The sequence below is a fragment of the Cyprinus carpio genome, chromosome A24, assembly GCF_018340385.1.
Source record: "Cyprinus carpio isolate SPL01 chromosome A24, ASM1834038v1, whole genome shotgun sequence".
NCBI classification, from domain to species: domain Eukaryota; kingdom Metazoa; phylum Chordata; class Actinopteri; order Cypriniformes; family Cyprinidae; genus Cyprinus; species Cyprinus carpio.
This window is the reverse complement of record NC_056595.1, coordinates 2808137-2825777: the sequence shown is the minus strand read 5'-3', so window position 1 is coordinate 2825777 and position 17641 is coordinate 2808137. Positions and strand designations below refer to the sequence as shown.

Sequence of the window (17641 nt, the reverse complement as noted above, 5' to 3'; positions counted from 1 at the left end):
TATTGTGAAAAGCACAATATAAATAATCTTGACTCAACTAGCAAGCACCCTCGCAGTGACCCAAGAAGTTGATTTTGCATTGGTAAACAACACTGATTTTCTTCAGCCTCCTCAGATTATAACAGTCTTGTTTTGTCTGCTATAATTGTTTTTGAAGCATTGCTGTGGTCTGATACAATGTTGTTTTGCGAGACCGTCTTCCCTGACCTTGCAAACAATCTTGATGTGTTTCATTGATCTTTTCTCTTTCTTCTAAAACATTGATTGAGGTATCGTTCCATGTATCCATCTCTGGCTTCTACTGTCCCTCGTCCTCCTCAGCGTTTACATGCTAAGTCATCTCCTGCGAGAGAAAGCGGCGGTCTGTTAGCCACCTGGCTCAGCTCTTCATCAGAGACACATGGTGGATTATTAGCAATATCACCCAGTCATCTGCATTCATCGGGCACGATGCATTTCAAGCCCTTAATTCAAAGGCTGACTACAAAGCGACGTTCACTTTAGTGGGATCTACTTTGTGAATACAAACTAAGGCAGGATCGCTTTCGTTCTGCCAATTCCCATGGTGCTGTCAGAATAAAACACCCACATAATTTGTGCTTGTGTGTGGAGAAAAACACACACAAGCGTCAGAAGTCAAAACTCTGGAGTTCATTAGAGTTTATAGTGAGCATGTCTCCTCTGCTCTTTGAAAGTTTTCTACAGATTTTGTCTTTTTTTTTTCTAGTCATATGAGGGTCAGAACTGGGGATCGGCTTAATCAGACTCTCATTAATCTGCTAATGATCTGTGATTAGATTGCGGTACTCTCTGTTCTCTATTCAGCCTCACTCGGATATGCGTTGCAGAAAATTGACTCTGCCAGTTCCCAAACTTTGTTTCTATCTTTCTGTGCTTTTGAATGCAAGTCCTACCGTTAAAATGACTTATTAGCCTTTTAACACATTCAGATTAAATGGAAATGGTCCGTGTCCAAGTCTGAATTCGGGCAGCTGCATCTCTTAAGGTGTTTTGAGATTTATGCTGAGAACAGAAAATGTTCTGCTTTCCTCTAGATCAGTGGTTCTTTACTCCAAGGACACTGTCCACAACAATATTCCCCATGATATTTCTAGTTGTTAGTTGTTTACTGGATAAAGTTTAAAGAGATGGATTTTTTAAAAATATATTTTACTCACAATTTTTACCTGATCAAATATTTCACAGCTTGGCATTACAAATATATACATACATAAAATATATTCATTAAAATTCATAAAAACAGCCAGAGTAATAAGATTTTATTAATTTATATTTTTAATGTACGATTTTACTTTCCTGCTCTAGATATCACACTTATAATTATTCAAAGAAGGAGAAGTAAGTAAATAAAGAAATGGCAAACAGTTGTTGAAGAGGAGAATTAAAATAAGAAATATCTTGATTTTTACTTCTTTGGATTATTTTAATACTTTTTTTGTCTTTATTTAAAATTATTTTGAATTTTTTTTAAGTCATCTTAAAATGTACTAAATTATATTTTAGTATAATTGATATATTATTTTATATTATATTATATTTTGGGAGTAGATTTTTGTCAATTGTATTATTTAGTCATTTTTATGTCTTTACTTTAAATAATTTTTAAATCGTCTTGACTTACAATCTTGACTTAAGATCATTTTAAGTAATCTTAAAAATGCTAAAATATATTTTTGTGTAATTGATATATTATATTATATTATATTGTATTGTTTAGTTTTTATAATTTTTATATTGTAATATAATTTATATCATATTATATTATATAGAATTTTTGTTAATATTTTTATAGTATATATTGATTTTTTTATTATGCATTTTTATATATATATATATATATATATATATATATATATATATATATATATATATATATATATAAAATGCATAATAAAAAAATATATATATACTGAATATGAATTCATTTGTTCCTTTATAAATTCATTTATCTCGTAGATAAGCAATGCAAGGTTTTGGGATTGTGATGCTGTATTTTGTGACTACAAGTTGAGAGAATCTGTCTCCAGTAGGTGGGTCCAGTTGTGCTTTCGCAAGTCCAGCTTACTTGATTTCAGACTTACTCATCTTTTACCAAAGATCTTATGCATTCTTTTCTGTCAAGCACTTCAACAGCTTCCTCTGGTGTATAATGGCGCTTTTCCACTGCATGGTACGGCATAGTACGGGTCGGTACGGTTCACTTTTGGGAGCAGAGCTGTACTGTACCGTTCTGAGCTGTGCTGAGCCGAGTCGTACCACGCAGTGGAAAAGTGCCATAAGCGTCCTTAGCGTGGGCCTAGCAGTCACATATCATTGCTTGCCTTGTCAAGTGTTAGTAAACTGGAGAGTCGATTTGCATGCGTGGTTGAGTCTGGGCGGCCGTAGCCTCGGGCTCATCCTGGCATCACTGAGTCTCAGGAATGGTGTTTTTGGATTCATGTCTGGAGGCTGTGTTTCCCTCGCTAACCACACGCCACCCACGCCAAGTCAGGAAACAATGAGGGCCGGTGGGATATCACGTGTTCAGAGCACAACACCATGTTAAATAAAGGCAAGAAAGAGCTTATATTCAGGTTCGAGAAGAGCGGGACTCTAGAGATCATCGACCTTGTGCTTGAAAAATGTCTTACTAATTGAATCACTCAATCTCTTGCAAACTAAGTTGACAGCTAGAGAGAGAGAGAGATTGTGAGAGTAGGTGACTCAACCCACGGATTGTCAACCTCATAAGATAAAGCAGCTGCTGCAGATGAGAAAGTCCATGCAGATCTCGCTGGAATTTCCTGGGAGTTGATGTCTCGCCCGGGAAACTCTTAAATGCTATTTGTTTTAGACTTCTTGCTAACCCTCCTGTTTTATTATAGCACTCTATCATAGGTGAACTCACCCTATGGCCAGATACATTTACTGATACGTTTAAAGAAAAAATAATGGGGCCAGCAGATCATTAAAGCGAGTGCTTTTTTTGGCTCATGAATCGTTGCTATGATCTTGAGGAAACATTTTTCCTTGACCATTATGTGGTTATTATTTTTGTCAGTGTTTGCTGGATTTGAGGCTGCATGGGAAAGATGAATTGATTCAACAATGTTCAGAGTTTTAACAAGTCACGCTGAAACCAGAAAAACATAATACTGCAATCTGGCAGAAAAAAAGCCTCTTTTTCTCCTCGCCGTTGCTCTCTGAGGAACGAGAACAATTTGCCCTTTTTATTTACTTTAGGGAATGAGGAAAATATTGTCTTTTTGAGCTTTTAAAGTTTTTTGTAAAGTTTTAGTCGTGATTGTTGATTCTTGAAGATGTGGATTGAATAAAAATAGTGTTGAATTTAGTGAATGAAATGTGACAGACTTTATATGAATTGTGGATATAGTTGGTACTTCAAGTGAATGCACTAAAATACACTCATTTTTTCTTTTGTCTAAAGGCAATTAGATGGCCTGTGCGGGCACAGATGGTCTAAAAAATGGACCAGCATTTTTCTGTCCGCATCAGAATCTATTTCCTGTTGACAGCTGGTGTTACTATAACACAGCACATTTCCATTGATTGATCCATTTCAAGTATTTCACTCGACTTCTAACAACAAAACACAGCTACACTCAAAAATAAAGAGAGTTTTAGCAGCAATGCCATAGAATATCCATTTTGGCTTCCTAAAATTAACCTTCCAGTGTACAGCTCTTAAAATAACCAATTTTTCTTAATGTGAAGAACATTTTTCTAATCTTAAGAACATTTTTCCACTATAGACTTTTAAAAATGATGATTCCAAAAGATGGTTTTTCAAATAATAACAAATAAAAATCATTCCAAAAAGAACCCAAAACAAAACATCACTTAAAAGAACCAAAAATAACCAAGCTTAAACAAACTTTAAACAACCATAAAAACACCATAAACTACCCTTTTTTCTACATGAGCACATGCACAGGATTCTATAGCTGTGTTTGACTGGAAGTCTATGTTAGATAGCCTTGGTTTTAATTGCACAAATATCTTTCTGGATTGCACTCATGACTGGACTCATAGTCTCTCCTCGAAAATACAGTTTATACAGCTGGACTATTCAAATAACAAACTTTTTTATTTTGCTTTAATAATTAATATAAATGCTTTTAACAGTTTTGCTTTTAAACTTCCTGCTCTGCTTGCCTGCTAGGCTTTCATTAGTGTAAATCGTGTTTACATTAGTCAGGCCAAGTGAATATATTTGGTATTCCTCAGATGCTATCCATAGAAAATATGTTGAGAATAATAAATGTTAATAATTAAATGTTGAATATTGCTTTAACTAGCTAGTTAGCAAGAAAGTTATCCTTCTTTTTGATATTTTATGATTTCACACTAAACGGTGACATACAGTATTCCCATCATACAGTATTTCCCATTTTCCCCTTTTCACCGTCAGTGCTCTTTCACGCTCCAAATACTGGCTAAAATAACATTTGCAATAGAAACTTGTGTAATCTTCGAACAGATTGATATCTTATCTCCTTCTAAATCTGCTTATTAAACTAACGTCTGTGTGTCTGAACCTAACTTTTGTCTTTGTATTCATACTCTTACTCTGTGGATTTTCGTTTTGTCAGCAGTACAGTTGGATTTTCCCACCTCTCCCTCTTTCTCTGTTCTCCTCCGTGAGTCCAAACATGTGGTTTTGTCTAACACAGGGGGGAAAGGATTATTCTAATTGGGTCTTCATTCAATAAGTTCAATAGGTGATCAGACCACAAGGACGGAGCCCATGGTCATACTGTATCTTCAGACAGCGTTTGAGCTGCTGTGCTGCACAATGAAAGGCTAGAGGTGCTGGGAAAGTTATTTGGATGACTGCACTTTGGACAGTGTTGAAGAAAACATCACTATTGTGGGTTATATTTTCCTTATGTGCCATGATCTGCACACATGCATACATACTATTCAAAAGTCTGCCATTGATAATATTTTTAATGCTTTTGGAATAAGCTCATCGAGACTGCATTTATTTGTTCAAAAATACAGTAAAACAATAATGTTGTGAAATATTTTACAGTTTAAAATTTGAATTTACATTTTACAATTTAAGTCTCTTATGCTCATCAAGGATGCATTTATTTAATAGAAAATACAGTAAAAACAGTCATATTGTGAAAGTTGCAATTTAAAAATGACCTTTTTGTATTTTACTATAATTGAAAAAGTGCTGTTTTTTTTTTTTTTCTTTTTTTTTCTCTGGTGGGTAATACGTACGTACATACACACAAAATATATACATACAAAAATAATACCCCCCCCCCCCCCCCCAAAAAAAAAGGATTCACCCCAGACTTTTAAATGGTAGCGGTTTCAAAATAGCTTTTTGAGTATTGTTTCAGCAAACTCTCATTTAGTCTGACTCCGTTCTGGCATAACGCACAAACTTTTCACCATCCAAACAATTTCTCATTTAGTTCCTAAATAAATTTCAACCTTAGATTTTTCCACACTGAATATCCTTTCACGTCCAAACATGTTTGAATAAGAAGTAAAATGGATTGCAAACGGCTATTCATGTTGACTTTGAAATGCATTTGATTCCATCCATCTTGAAACATAGTGAACGTTTGGTACCGTATCTAAATTTCCGTCCAGGTCACTGTAGCGTTAAGGTAATGCTTCCATGGTATTTACACTAGAGGGGCTGTGCCTGCTTATAGCTCAGCAGAAATGTTTGGTTAGCTGATTAGCGCTCCTCCAGGGACTTCTGCTCTCATTCCTCTCCCGTAGCCTGCATGTGGGAAACATCGACCAAGATGAGTCAGGATTCATTTCATGAAATCCAGGCTTGAGTTTCCAGTCCTTTTTCTTTTTCCTTATCCCTTTCATTCCATACATACACATTCCACTTTATCTTTGTTTTTTTGATGGTTATATCTGTCCATGACTTTAGGCCTCCTTCTTCAGTCTTTCTATTTAAAAAATCCACCGGTGTGGAAGCAGTAACTCCAGCAGATGCGTTTGTTTAATGCTGTACTCCTTAGATTCTCCCAGTTCTCTAAGTGTTGTTAACATTTATGCTGCGAGTTTGTTGGCCTCCAGAGAGCCACAGAAAGCATTACTGTTTCTTTGTATGACTGTACAGAAAGTATGTGTTGATGTCTGACTTTGATTTAGTGAGGTTTATAAAACACATCAGATACTTTAAGTCGTCTTTTAAGATTAGCAAAACAAAAAAAAAAAAAGAAAATCATTATCTTATCTTATTTCACATATAATATAATATAATAAAAATATGGAGCTCAGATTTGGAGGAAGAAAAAAAACCCTAAATTTTACTCAGAGGCCCTGAACAATTTTATAACAGTATAAAAGATACTTACACAAAACCTATAATTGTAAATCATTTATAATTTCACAAAAAGTACATTAACTTATAGCAGATACTTACATAAAAGCTTGAAGGGGAATATTTTTATAATTTCACTAAAAGGCCTTTTACTTGCTAAAAAAGTATAAACTATCAATCAGATGACGGAAGGCATGTTGTAGATTATGTGCAAAAGTTTTTTCAGCAAAGTTTGGCCTTTGAGTATTAATTTGACTATCAAATATTGAACATAGGGTTTATAGGGTTAAAGGTTAATTTTGAATGAGGGCTGAATGATGGCAGATGTAATTTAAATGTGAACATAGAAGAAATCAGCATGTACAATTAAATATTCAATATCATCTGATATGAATACTAAAAACATCACTTATCGACTAATAAGTTTTGCAAGTCCTTGTGCATGGGTCATTCATTTGTCATTTATTCATCCCTCTGTGATGAACAAACACAGGGTAAATGTTAATGGGTGCACAGAAACGTGGCAGCTTGACAAACAAATTGAAAGTTGAAGGATAAATTGCGACAGTTGTGTCCAGAAGTTGCGGAAAGCTTCGGTATCTTTCTCTGTCTCTCTGTCCTTGAATCCCCTTATCTTTCACGCTCATAGTCAGACAATTTTTTTTTTTCAGTTTTCATTCCTTATCACCACTTTCAGCCGTCTGTCTGCAGCCTGAAACCTTTCACGTTCCACCGTGTCAAACCGCACAGACACTGCCCAGTACGCACCAGCACTCAAGCAGGACGCTCGCTCTTTCTCTACATCTGCCTCAGAATCATCCTAGCATGTTCCTACGGTCCTCCTACTTTCTTCCCAAGAGAAAAAAAAATCCACAGTGTATACAAAACCCGAAACCCAGCCTCACTGAGATCTTCTCAAGATTAGCCGATTCTAAATTGAGAGTTGCCCTACTGTTCAGCGGGCGACAGTCATCTGAGGGCTCTTCATTTTTGAACTAATTCCAAGATATTCCTTTTTGAACATATCCCTGGCTATTTTCCCCAACTTGAAAGCTAAGCTACCTCCTTTTAGAAGACTTTTTGTTCCCCGGTGACAAATGCAAATGTAGGTTGAGATATAGTTGAAAGAGGTCCCTGCCTAAACCTCCAGAGATATCAATATGGATGCTGTGGTGACACTTGAGTCTTTAAAAAGAGTTCCAGCAAAGACATTATTTCATATTTTATTAACACGACCCCTTCAATTAGACTCCTCAGCCCACTAACCATTCAGACTCTGGTCAGTCCAGAATATTTATCCATCTGAAAACCAAGGTCGTATTTGTAATATCCAGTGCAAGCGGTAAAATTATGCCTGGTTTGGTCAATCATTTCATTTGCAACATATGAAAGGCGACAGAAGAGGGAAAAAAAGATGAAACAGGAATAAAAGCCTCGGCCTACCTGTTTCAGCTCATCACTGCCAGCCTTATCAGTATTCCTCAGCATCCCCGGTCCTCTCCATTACCCACTACTGGCAGCCAGTCAGGGACACTTTCCTTTGGCAGGTAACCGGCCCGCAAGGACAAAATGGACACACGGGCAATTTAAATGATTGGAAGCAGTAAGTAATATATTAGAGAGGCCTGTGTTTGAAAAGTCAGAAGTAAATTGCATGTTATTAGTGCCAACTCAGTGAAGCAGAAAACACAAGGTTTATAGAGGAACGAGTTAAAGTTGGAGATGATATTGTGGGTGTCTTATGATGCCAAAGATAACGTGTCTCAGTATGAAGATCTCTGAGTCTTATCCACATTTCAAGAGAGTGGTTTCTCGTTGATTTTAAAGACTGCATATCAAGGCTTTGTTTGGAGATACCAGTGAATGTTTTACCTTAATTACAGACTAATCCACAAATCTCCACCGCACGGCACCTCAACAAGAGGTGATGGATTAAAGATGTAAATATGATGCCCTCCCCTGGTGAGTTTAACCCCATCTTTGGTGTCTAGGTTGTTTGCAGGCCTGTGTTTCCCCCTCTATTCTTAATCCTCCATGGAGAGCTGAAATTGGTCCTTGGTCTCATTAGAGGCCCTGGCCATACCCCTAACACACCTGAGATCGATGGGTACAGGCCTTTAAGTGGTCGTCTTGGTTATTAAACGCAGGGGAAGCCAATTTCTGGTGGAGGAAAGCTAATCTGATCACACATTAGTAGCCCATATTGGCTGGAGTGGCGCGAGAAAGGGATAAAACGGGGTCATGTGTCCTTTATGTGTACTCAGTAGATGGGATGTTCAACAAAAGCAATATTGTGAGAGCAGCATCACATGCTTTCTGCTATCCATGCCCTCATTGTTTAAAAATATGCAGAAATATTCTCATATTAAAATATGCAGAGATATTTTAAACTCATGTGATTTCCACCCAAGTATCATTTGTTTGTGCATGAGAAAGTTGCTGGATGCTTCAGATGGTTTGCATATTGATAGAGGAATCAAATGACAAAGTTTTGGCTTAAGACAGATATAGTTTTGTCTTTGCATGTGACTAATTTTGCAGGAAGTCAAGAATTTTGCGGCGAGAAAGAAAAGTATTTATCCAAATTAGTATAATAATGCGACCTGCTGTAGATGAGCATGTGGTTTGATTCTCTTCAAAGATTTTGTGATTAGATTCTTAACAAAATCAAACAAGAATATGTGCACATGCATCAGATGAACAGCCACCTGCTTCCTGAATATATTCAAAGAAATCTGCTGCTTAAAATGTAATATGTGGTCAAATTAGAATACTAAAAAAAAGAAAATGAACCAAATGTTTGCCTGAAAAACTATGAGGTTTCTTGAGAAGTTCCACATGGATTCGATCAGGCCTCATCCTCAACATGATTTGAAATATTTGTTCAAGATTGGAGCATTTCCCACCATTTCCTGACTTTCTCTGTAATAGGTTCCCATAGACATCTTTTGGCTTTCCTTGTACTTCTGCACAAATTCTTGACATTACTGATCAGATGCGATCCGGCTGAGTTCAACAACTGTGTCGCATTCAATAAAACATCATTTCTGATTTTGTTTCTTGGTTCTCTGAAAGCCCCATTAGTTCCCGCTCCCATTATCTCCAATCCGCATGTCACTTCTTGTTATTGCTTATTTGACATTAGTAATGTAATGTAATTTTATAGAGGCCGAGACAATGTATTTGGATGTCATTTGATCTTTTATTTTTTATTTTTTCCTTGAGACCCATATCTGTGCATTTTGAGCCATCTTGGCCTTAAGCTAATTATTGAATGTAATCCCAGACGTAGGTTAGAGTTATACAGTTACGCTTTGACTGAGGGGCCTCATCATTAGAGCCATGAACCGAATTTGAACTGACCACTGACAAAAGGAAGTGAATTTAAAATCATTATTGAGTTCAGTTCATAATTGAATAATAGGGCCTCCCTTGTTCTGTGGAGTGTTTTTGTATATCCTCAGGCTACTCAGATTTCATGGTTCTGTTTTCATTGAGACTGCATGTGGTGAGTTGTGGCCTGACTGAAACATCTACATCTGTAAAAGTGGGACTTCCTGTGAGCTGCATATGCATGCACATGGTATCAGATGGAAGCTGCAATATGGGCATATGTTGTGGCAGGACGTCGTCGAGGGATGACAGGTGGTTGCTGGTACATTTGCATAATTATGGATGTACCACATTCACCCATAGCGAGTCATAAACCCAGAGACCAGAGAGCTGAGAAAAATTCAACAGCTCAGAGCACTCAGAGCTTCTGCCAGGTGGCAAGACACTAACAGTAAATCTGCTCCTGCAGATGACATGTGAACACTTTACTTTCACGCTGACTATAGCGACAATTCTTGTTTTTTTTCTTATATTTTGTTACATATTTTAAATGTGGATATAATTTTGGTTTTAAGCAGTGATTTTATTTATTTGCTTTTTTGATGCTCTATTTATTTTATTTTGATGCTGTAAAGCACATTGGTCAGCTGCTGCTGTTGTAAATGGTGCTATATAAATAAATTAAACTTGAAACTTGAAACTATAGCTAGCTCATGGTACAGAGCCTTACAAGGAAAAAAAAAGCTCTGGCAGGGAAAAGGTTTCCTGGAGGTGTTTATTTTTTTTTCCCTCAGGTTTAATATGCCACTGACTGCGGTTAATTTACTCTGAGCTTGTTTAATATTTTGTATGATGCTCATAAAATGGAGCACTTTCTATGAAACATACATAATGTATTATGAAGGTATTCTTAAAGGGATATTTGACCTTTAAGAATAGATTTACTTACTGTACTCTTATTATATTGACAAGTGTGGCTAGTATAATATTTCCACAAAATAAATTAAATCAAGAAATAAGTTTGAAATTACATGAGGGTGACAAAGTTTTATTTTATTATGGGTGAACTGTTCCTCTAATGCAGTATAAAATGTTTCAAATTAGGGCTGCACGATTAATCGAAATAAATCACAAAGACGATAAATCGCGATTAAGCAGAAGCTGCAATTGTCATGCATATCTTTCAGTGACGCATGGTTCTGTGATCAGCAGTAAATCTCCATCTGAAGGCCAGTGGGGCGCTCTCGTGCTGAAACTTCAAATACGCCTCGCAGAAGAAACCCAGGAAATCCCCATAGCGGTTGCTGAATAAACAGAAGATTAAATTGCTTTCATTGATTCAACATGACTACCAAACACACAACTATGATAATATACGTTTTATCTGAGTTTGTCTTATTATATTTTTTATTATAATAAATTAAATAATAATGCAATACTAATCGACATAGCCTTTATCACTTAGAATACTATGAAATATGTTACGTGCCTTATTCTGTGTAAGAAGCCACATCATCTCACAGAAGGATTTATTTCTAACACTCGACTGATGTTATGAAGTGAGTTTGGAGTAAAGACATGTTATTAAATGTGGTATTTTTATGTGCTTTCAGATGGAGCAGCATTTACTTCACAAAGCCGTAGTTCACTGACAAGCTACGCAAACTGCTTTCATAATCGCAGAATGATTTCTTCGATTTCATAATCATGCGATTAAATCATCCGAGATTATGAACATGATTTTACATAGCTTGTCAGTGAACTCCAGCTCTGTGTAGTAAATGCTGCTTCATCTGAAAGCCCTATTTCAGATGTTCCAAGTCTGATTGAATAGCGTTCCAAGAGTTCTGAGAGTCCAACAAAGTGTATCACTCTTGTCTGTCTGTGTTCTGTATAGAATGTTCACTGACTTCTGCAGGTTACATTGTTAGGCCAGTAGGTGGCAATAAGCGAGCGTCTTTGTGAGCGAGTCACTTGAATAATTTGTTCAACTGATCTGTTTGTGTTTACATTAGAAAAACAATGAAAAAATAGCACAGTGGAATGGAAAAATGCTTCTTGATTTGCTCAAAAACACTGATTCATTTAGTAACGAAACAAACAAGTCATTTAAATCATTTGTTTGGATGACTAGTTCATAAACACTGATTCATTCAGGAACAAAACAGATGGGTGATTCTCAGATGGAAGGTTGCATCATAGCAAGGTTGTGTCCTATCTAGACCAGTCCTAAGTTTCTAGGCTAAACGCTAGATATTCAACTCATTTTGTGTCATTTTAAATGTGTGCAAAGGATTGTGGGTGATTGGAGGATGCGAAGGATTCACTTGATGCACCATGTGAGATACACTGAATGAAGGATGCGAAACGAAGGCTTTCTTCCAAAGATCTTTCAAATTGAGATGGCCTTCGATGGTGCATGGTAAGATGGTAGCCGAAGTGTGCAGCATTACGAGGATTGAGAAGCACCCAATGAGTCATTGAATCAATCATTTAACTAATTCATTCAAAATGTATTCAGGAGTGTCATTAGTGTGTGTTGCAGCAGTTCTTCTGTATCTTTCTTTTCAACTACAGTACTTTCATTTGTGGAGCAACAACAGATAAATTAACTGGCAATATTGTGTCTAAAATCATGTTGCTCAATATTAAAACAGCTTTGCCCAATCATCCTGCCTCCTTGCTACTTCAATAACTTCTCGAAAATTGCCCAAGCTGTCATTGTTAGTTCTAAACAAGCAGTTTGCGAAGAAGTAACAGAAGCCTGAACACATCTTTTGAACCAGCAACAGCAGATCCTGAATCTGTGGCAAATTTAAGTGGTTTACACTAAGTTTTATACAGATTTAGTTGCAACAAACTTCATGAAAGAAAATGGACTGGCTGTATCACATTTTTCCATAATGTAGAGAGAGCATGTGTGCATGGTTGCCAGTTTGGGGAGATTAAGTAAACTACTGGGCAGAAATGTATCAATTTAAGGAAATTTAAGCGGATGATTATGCTGAATAAATCAAGAGAAGCAAAAATCGTGATGACAATAAAAATGTGATTCATTCTGCATCCCTTCTGTATGTTCTTTTTTTACATATACATAGGCAAGTACCATTGTGTGGTAACAGTTATTCAGATAAATTATTATCAGGCATTAAAGTGTTACCAAAAAGTATAAAAAGTTGTGAAACTAAGTCTATTCTGTAGACGACCACAAGCACAGACCCCTTGAATCCAGACTGGCTATCTGAGCTGTGTGAGACAGGAAATGTGAACTGGTATCTGACTAACCCCCCCCCCCCCACCTGCCCTGCGGTTCAAACCCATTACAGCACAGCACAGGACACCTCTGGCTCTCCTCTCCCATCTTTTTCTAAAGCGTGTGCGGTGTGTGCTTGTTACAGAACAAGCCCAGGTAAATGGTCCTATTGCCACCACCTCTCTTTTTAAGACTCAAAGGAATTGGCTTTGTGTCAGAGAGAAATCTGCTACTGTGTCCCTGTCACACTTTTGTGGGGCTGAAAAGGGCCTTTCTGTAGGAAATCGAGGAAACTGAGCTGTGTGCTGTGTTTGTTGTCTGTGGCCATGTGGGAAAGATATCTTACTGTACCATAGTGAAGAAACTCCAGTTTTTGGAGTGAGAAAATATGCTGTTAACATGATCTCTCTCATCTTTCTGTTTCAGACATGCCTTTGCATGTACGCCGCAGCAGTGATCCGGCTCTGGTTGGTCTGCCCGAAGCCCAGCTCCAGCCAGAGGAACCGTCTCGTAGGAATCCCACACGCTGGTCCACCACAGCAGGATTTCTAAAAGCCAATAACACCAGCGGAACCAACAGCCTAGAGCGAAAGGTCAGTTCTCAGTATCATTCTCCTGTTTTTTACAATTTTTATTTTTACACGTATATACACATAGACACACACACGGGGTAATATCCATCCATCAATCCAGCCACACACCCATCCATCGTTCTAACCATCCATCCATCCATTGCTCTCCTATCCATCCATCCATCCATCCATATCTACCTATCTATCCATATTCCATCACTCTGCCTATCCATCCATCCATCCATCCATCCATCCATGGTTCTACTTATACATCCATTTGTCTGTCCATCCATCCATCATTTTAATTATACATCTATCTGTCTGTCTATTCATCCATCCATCCATCCTTCGTTCTACCCATCCATCCATCCATCCATCCATCCATCATCCATCATTTTCTATCCATCTATCCATCGTTCTACTTATTCATCCATCTATCTGTCCGTTCATCCATCCATCCATTGTTCTATCCATCATCCATCCATCCATCCATCCATCCATCCATCCATCCATCCATCCATCCATCCATTGTTATACTTATACATTAATATGTCTGTCCATCAGTCCATCCATCCTTCATTCTATTTATACATCCATCTGTCTGTCCATCCATCCATCCATCATTCTACTTATACATATATCTGTCTGTTCGTATGTATGTCCGTCCGTCCATCCATCCATCCATCCATCCATCCATCCATCCATCCATCCATCGTTCTACTGATACATCTGTCTATCCATCCATGACCATCCATTGTTCTACTTATACATATATCTGTCTGTTTGTAGGTCCATCCATCCATCCATCCATACATCCATACATCCATCCATCGTTCTACTGATACATCCATCTGTCTGTCCATCCATCCATCATCCATCCATCCATCCATCCATCGCTCTACTCATACATCCATCTGTCTGTCTGTCCATCCATCCATCCATCATTCCACTATCCATCCATTTTTCTGTCCGTTCATCCATCCATCCATCCTTCGTTCTACCATCCATCCATCCATCCATCCATCCATCCATCCATCCATCATTCTACTTATACATCCATCTGTCTGTCTGTCTGTGCGTCCATCCATCCATCCATCCATTCATCCATCCATTGTTCTATTTATACATCCATCTGTCTGTCCGTCCGTTCGTCCGTCGGCGTCCATCCATCCATCCATCCATCCATCCATTATACATCCATCTGTCCGTCCCTCTATCCATCCATTCATCGTTCTACCCATCCATCCATCCATCCATCCATCCATCCATTGCTCTACTCATCCATCCATCCATTGCTCTACTTATACATCCATCCGTCCATCCATCCTTCGTTCCATCTACCTATCTATCCATCCATCCATTTGCATTTCTTTGAATTTCTTTGATTGCTTATCTTTAGTTTTGGATATTCTTTCAAGGACAGTATTTTCCAGTACGTTTCCACAAACCAAGGCACAAATTGGAGCATTTTTAGGGCAGCTTGTAAGAAGTGACTTTCTCAATGGCTGTTGCCACTGTTTGTTGTTGACCTGGAACTCTCTTGGATATGGAACCATATGTCTTCGCTGTTAGAAGAATGGGATCTGTGTCCTTTGTTTGTTGCTTCCCTGTTGAATCGGGCCTCATTGCGATGGTCAGTGCCTTTAGCTTTAAATGAATCAAAAAGAAGAACATTCTCTGTTTTCCTCCCTAGCTTCCCTAGGGCAGCCAATGAAAAAGAGGCCAATTATCTTTGCAAAATGGCTGCTCTTTTGCAGCAATGACAAGCCTTCAGTGCTTCTAAACAGCAATATTCCAAATTAAAAGAGGGGGAAAGGGGAGGGAGCGAGAAAAGATGGAGTACTCAGAATGTGACACCACAACCTGCGATGAGATTAGCTCGTCTCACGGCATTCACTAGTAATCCTGTTTAAAAGCACTTTGCTTGTCGGTTTCTTCTATAATCCACACACCACACTCTCATTTTAGCAAAGCAGAAGAATTAAGCTGTTATTTTTACCTTTCGTTCTGCACCGGATCATTTCTTTCTTGATTGTTGTTTTTGGGATGTCATGAGAAAAGCTTGAGGTGCTTGGAAGGTCTGTTTTTGGTTGATACTGTCAGATGACGATAAGCGTCGGGGGGAATATAAATGTGCTCTATTTTAGTACCAGTGAACTGGTGAAATGAACATTAAGGTGTTAGTTCACCTTGAAGTAAGAATAGCAGGCACTGAGGAGAAAGTATTATTTCTGCATTTTGCCTTTGGGCTTATATATGTAGAAAACTTTCATTCTCCAAAACTCTGTGGTATTTCCTGGATATATTTTAACTTTTGAATCTCATGATTTTAAAATGATTTAGTCAAGACTTACTGGTCCGAGGGTCAATGACTTTCCAAGATAAATTAAAGAAAAAAAAAAAAGAAAAAAAAAATTATTATATGCTATTTAAAATGCATTTGCCAAGTTCATAGAAATGTACCCTTTATTCATGTTGATCCTCCATATTGGAGATAATGTGGCCTGTTCCATGTTTTTACAAAGCATTGTTTTGACATTTTCTCATATGGAGCATAACATCTGTCTCTCAGTATCTCTTCCTGAACTCTAAGAAACCTGTAGGCCTCCTGCTGCTTTTGGAGGCTTAGTGAGGTAGGCCAGTGCCTCAATCACTACAACATGCTCCACATGAAGTCTTGATTCATAAGGCCGAGCATATAAATTCTATACCCTTCCTATGAGCCTTTGACCTCTTGGTCTTCATGTTCCTTGCTGTGTCTCTTCCTCCTCTTTTTTGTCCTGCTGTTTAATGTCAGAATTGCCTATATAGATCATTTTACCATGCAGGAAATCATAATCACTTCATGTTCCAACACTGTATGGGATCACTTTTGTCTGGTGTCCAATTGTGAATTGGCTCATGCTATAACTGGAAACTCTTTTTCTTCTTCCTTATTGCTCAGACTAGGTCTTTAGCCAAGAGCAGTGGTGCTCAGTAGGCTTTCTAGGCTAAGGCCCCCTGTGTCACAGGATAACCTGTTTTAGGTTTGCTCTAAAAACTCTTCAAATGGAGATTTGAATTGGACTCTGTTGCTAGAGGGCGTTTGATTTCACCTCTCTGAAAACATGCAGCGTAACATTAGAAACACGGTGTGAATTAGTAGCTTGTAATAGAGCTTCTTATTAGTGAGAAATGAAATTAGTGTGCCCTCTAAATTTAGATGGCCTGAATGACATCATTGCAGGGCTCAGATCCAAGATGTGCTTCCCTTACATTTTCAGTAAGGTATTACTGTATTATACACTACATACACATTTAAGTAAATTGGTATCCATGTTATTAAAACCCAATTTGTGTAATAGTTAACTTTTTTAATTGATAAAAATATTTCTTGTATAAAAAAAAAGAAAATAAGAAAAAAAAGATGTTTCGTTTTGCCCATATAATGAAAGTATATTGAGGCCAATATTGTTTGGACCACAATGTGCTGCTTCTGTTTTCCTCAGAAAAATAAATAAATAAAAATAAGTCAACCCAGGCTCATTGGGAAAAAAAAAAGTGCTTCTGGTGACATTTCTGAAAAATTATATTAAGTTACTTCTTGCATGTTTTACGGCACTTTTAAAATGAAATGCCCAGTGAGTGGTGCCAAAAGCATGTTCGGTTTTCCCAAAAACTAATGAATGTGAAAGTGGCAATTTTTTTTTTTTTTTTTTGGTTGTTGTACAGTACATATCGCAGCATTTTGGAAATGAAATGTCCAAAAATCAGCACTAAAAGGTTAATGCTCTATACCATTTGAAAATAAAATACTAAATCCTTCCATAAACCTAACCAATAGTGTTAACAAAAGCAATTGTGAGATAAATTTTGCTCAAAACTAAACAAAATTAAAAATAATTTGTTTATAATTTCAGGAGAGACTTGGTGTTGTTTCAAAACAAAGGGGAAAGTATATCAGTATCGGTTTTGGCATCGGCCAAAATTATTTGAAAAATATTGGATAATGCATATTGGCAAAAATCTAATATCGTGCGTCCCTAGCAATTTTACTATGTCACAGAAGCCATATAAATGGACCCTGGTAAAAGTGTTTTAGGTCGTAACATAGTATTGTGCAAGGAACCATGTGAACATAATCTGCCCCATTTGTCATAATTTGCATAGGAATTA

The 17641-nt window shown here is 37.4% G+C and overlaps 1 protein-coding gene across 1 annotated transcript in view; it reads left to right on the top strand.

Moving 5' to 3' along the window:
- pard3aa (par-3 family cell polarity regulator alpha, a) overlaps positions 1-17641 on the top strand; it is a 426774-nt gene that overhangs the window by 150196 nt on the left and 258937 nt on the right. The window contains 1 exon segment of the mRNA XM_042714045.1: positions 13341-13507. Coding sequence (XP_042569979.1) covers positions 13341-13507 — 167 coding nt within the window.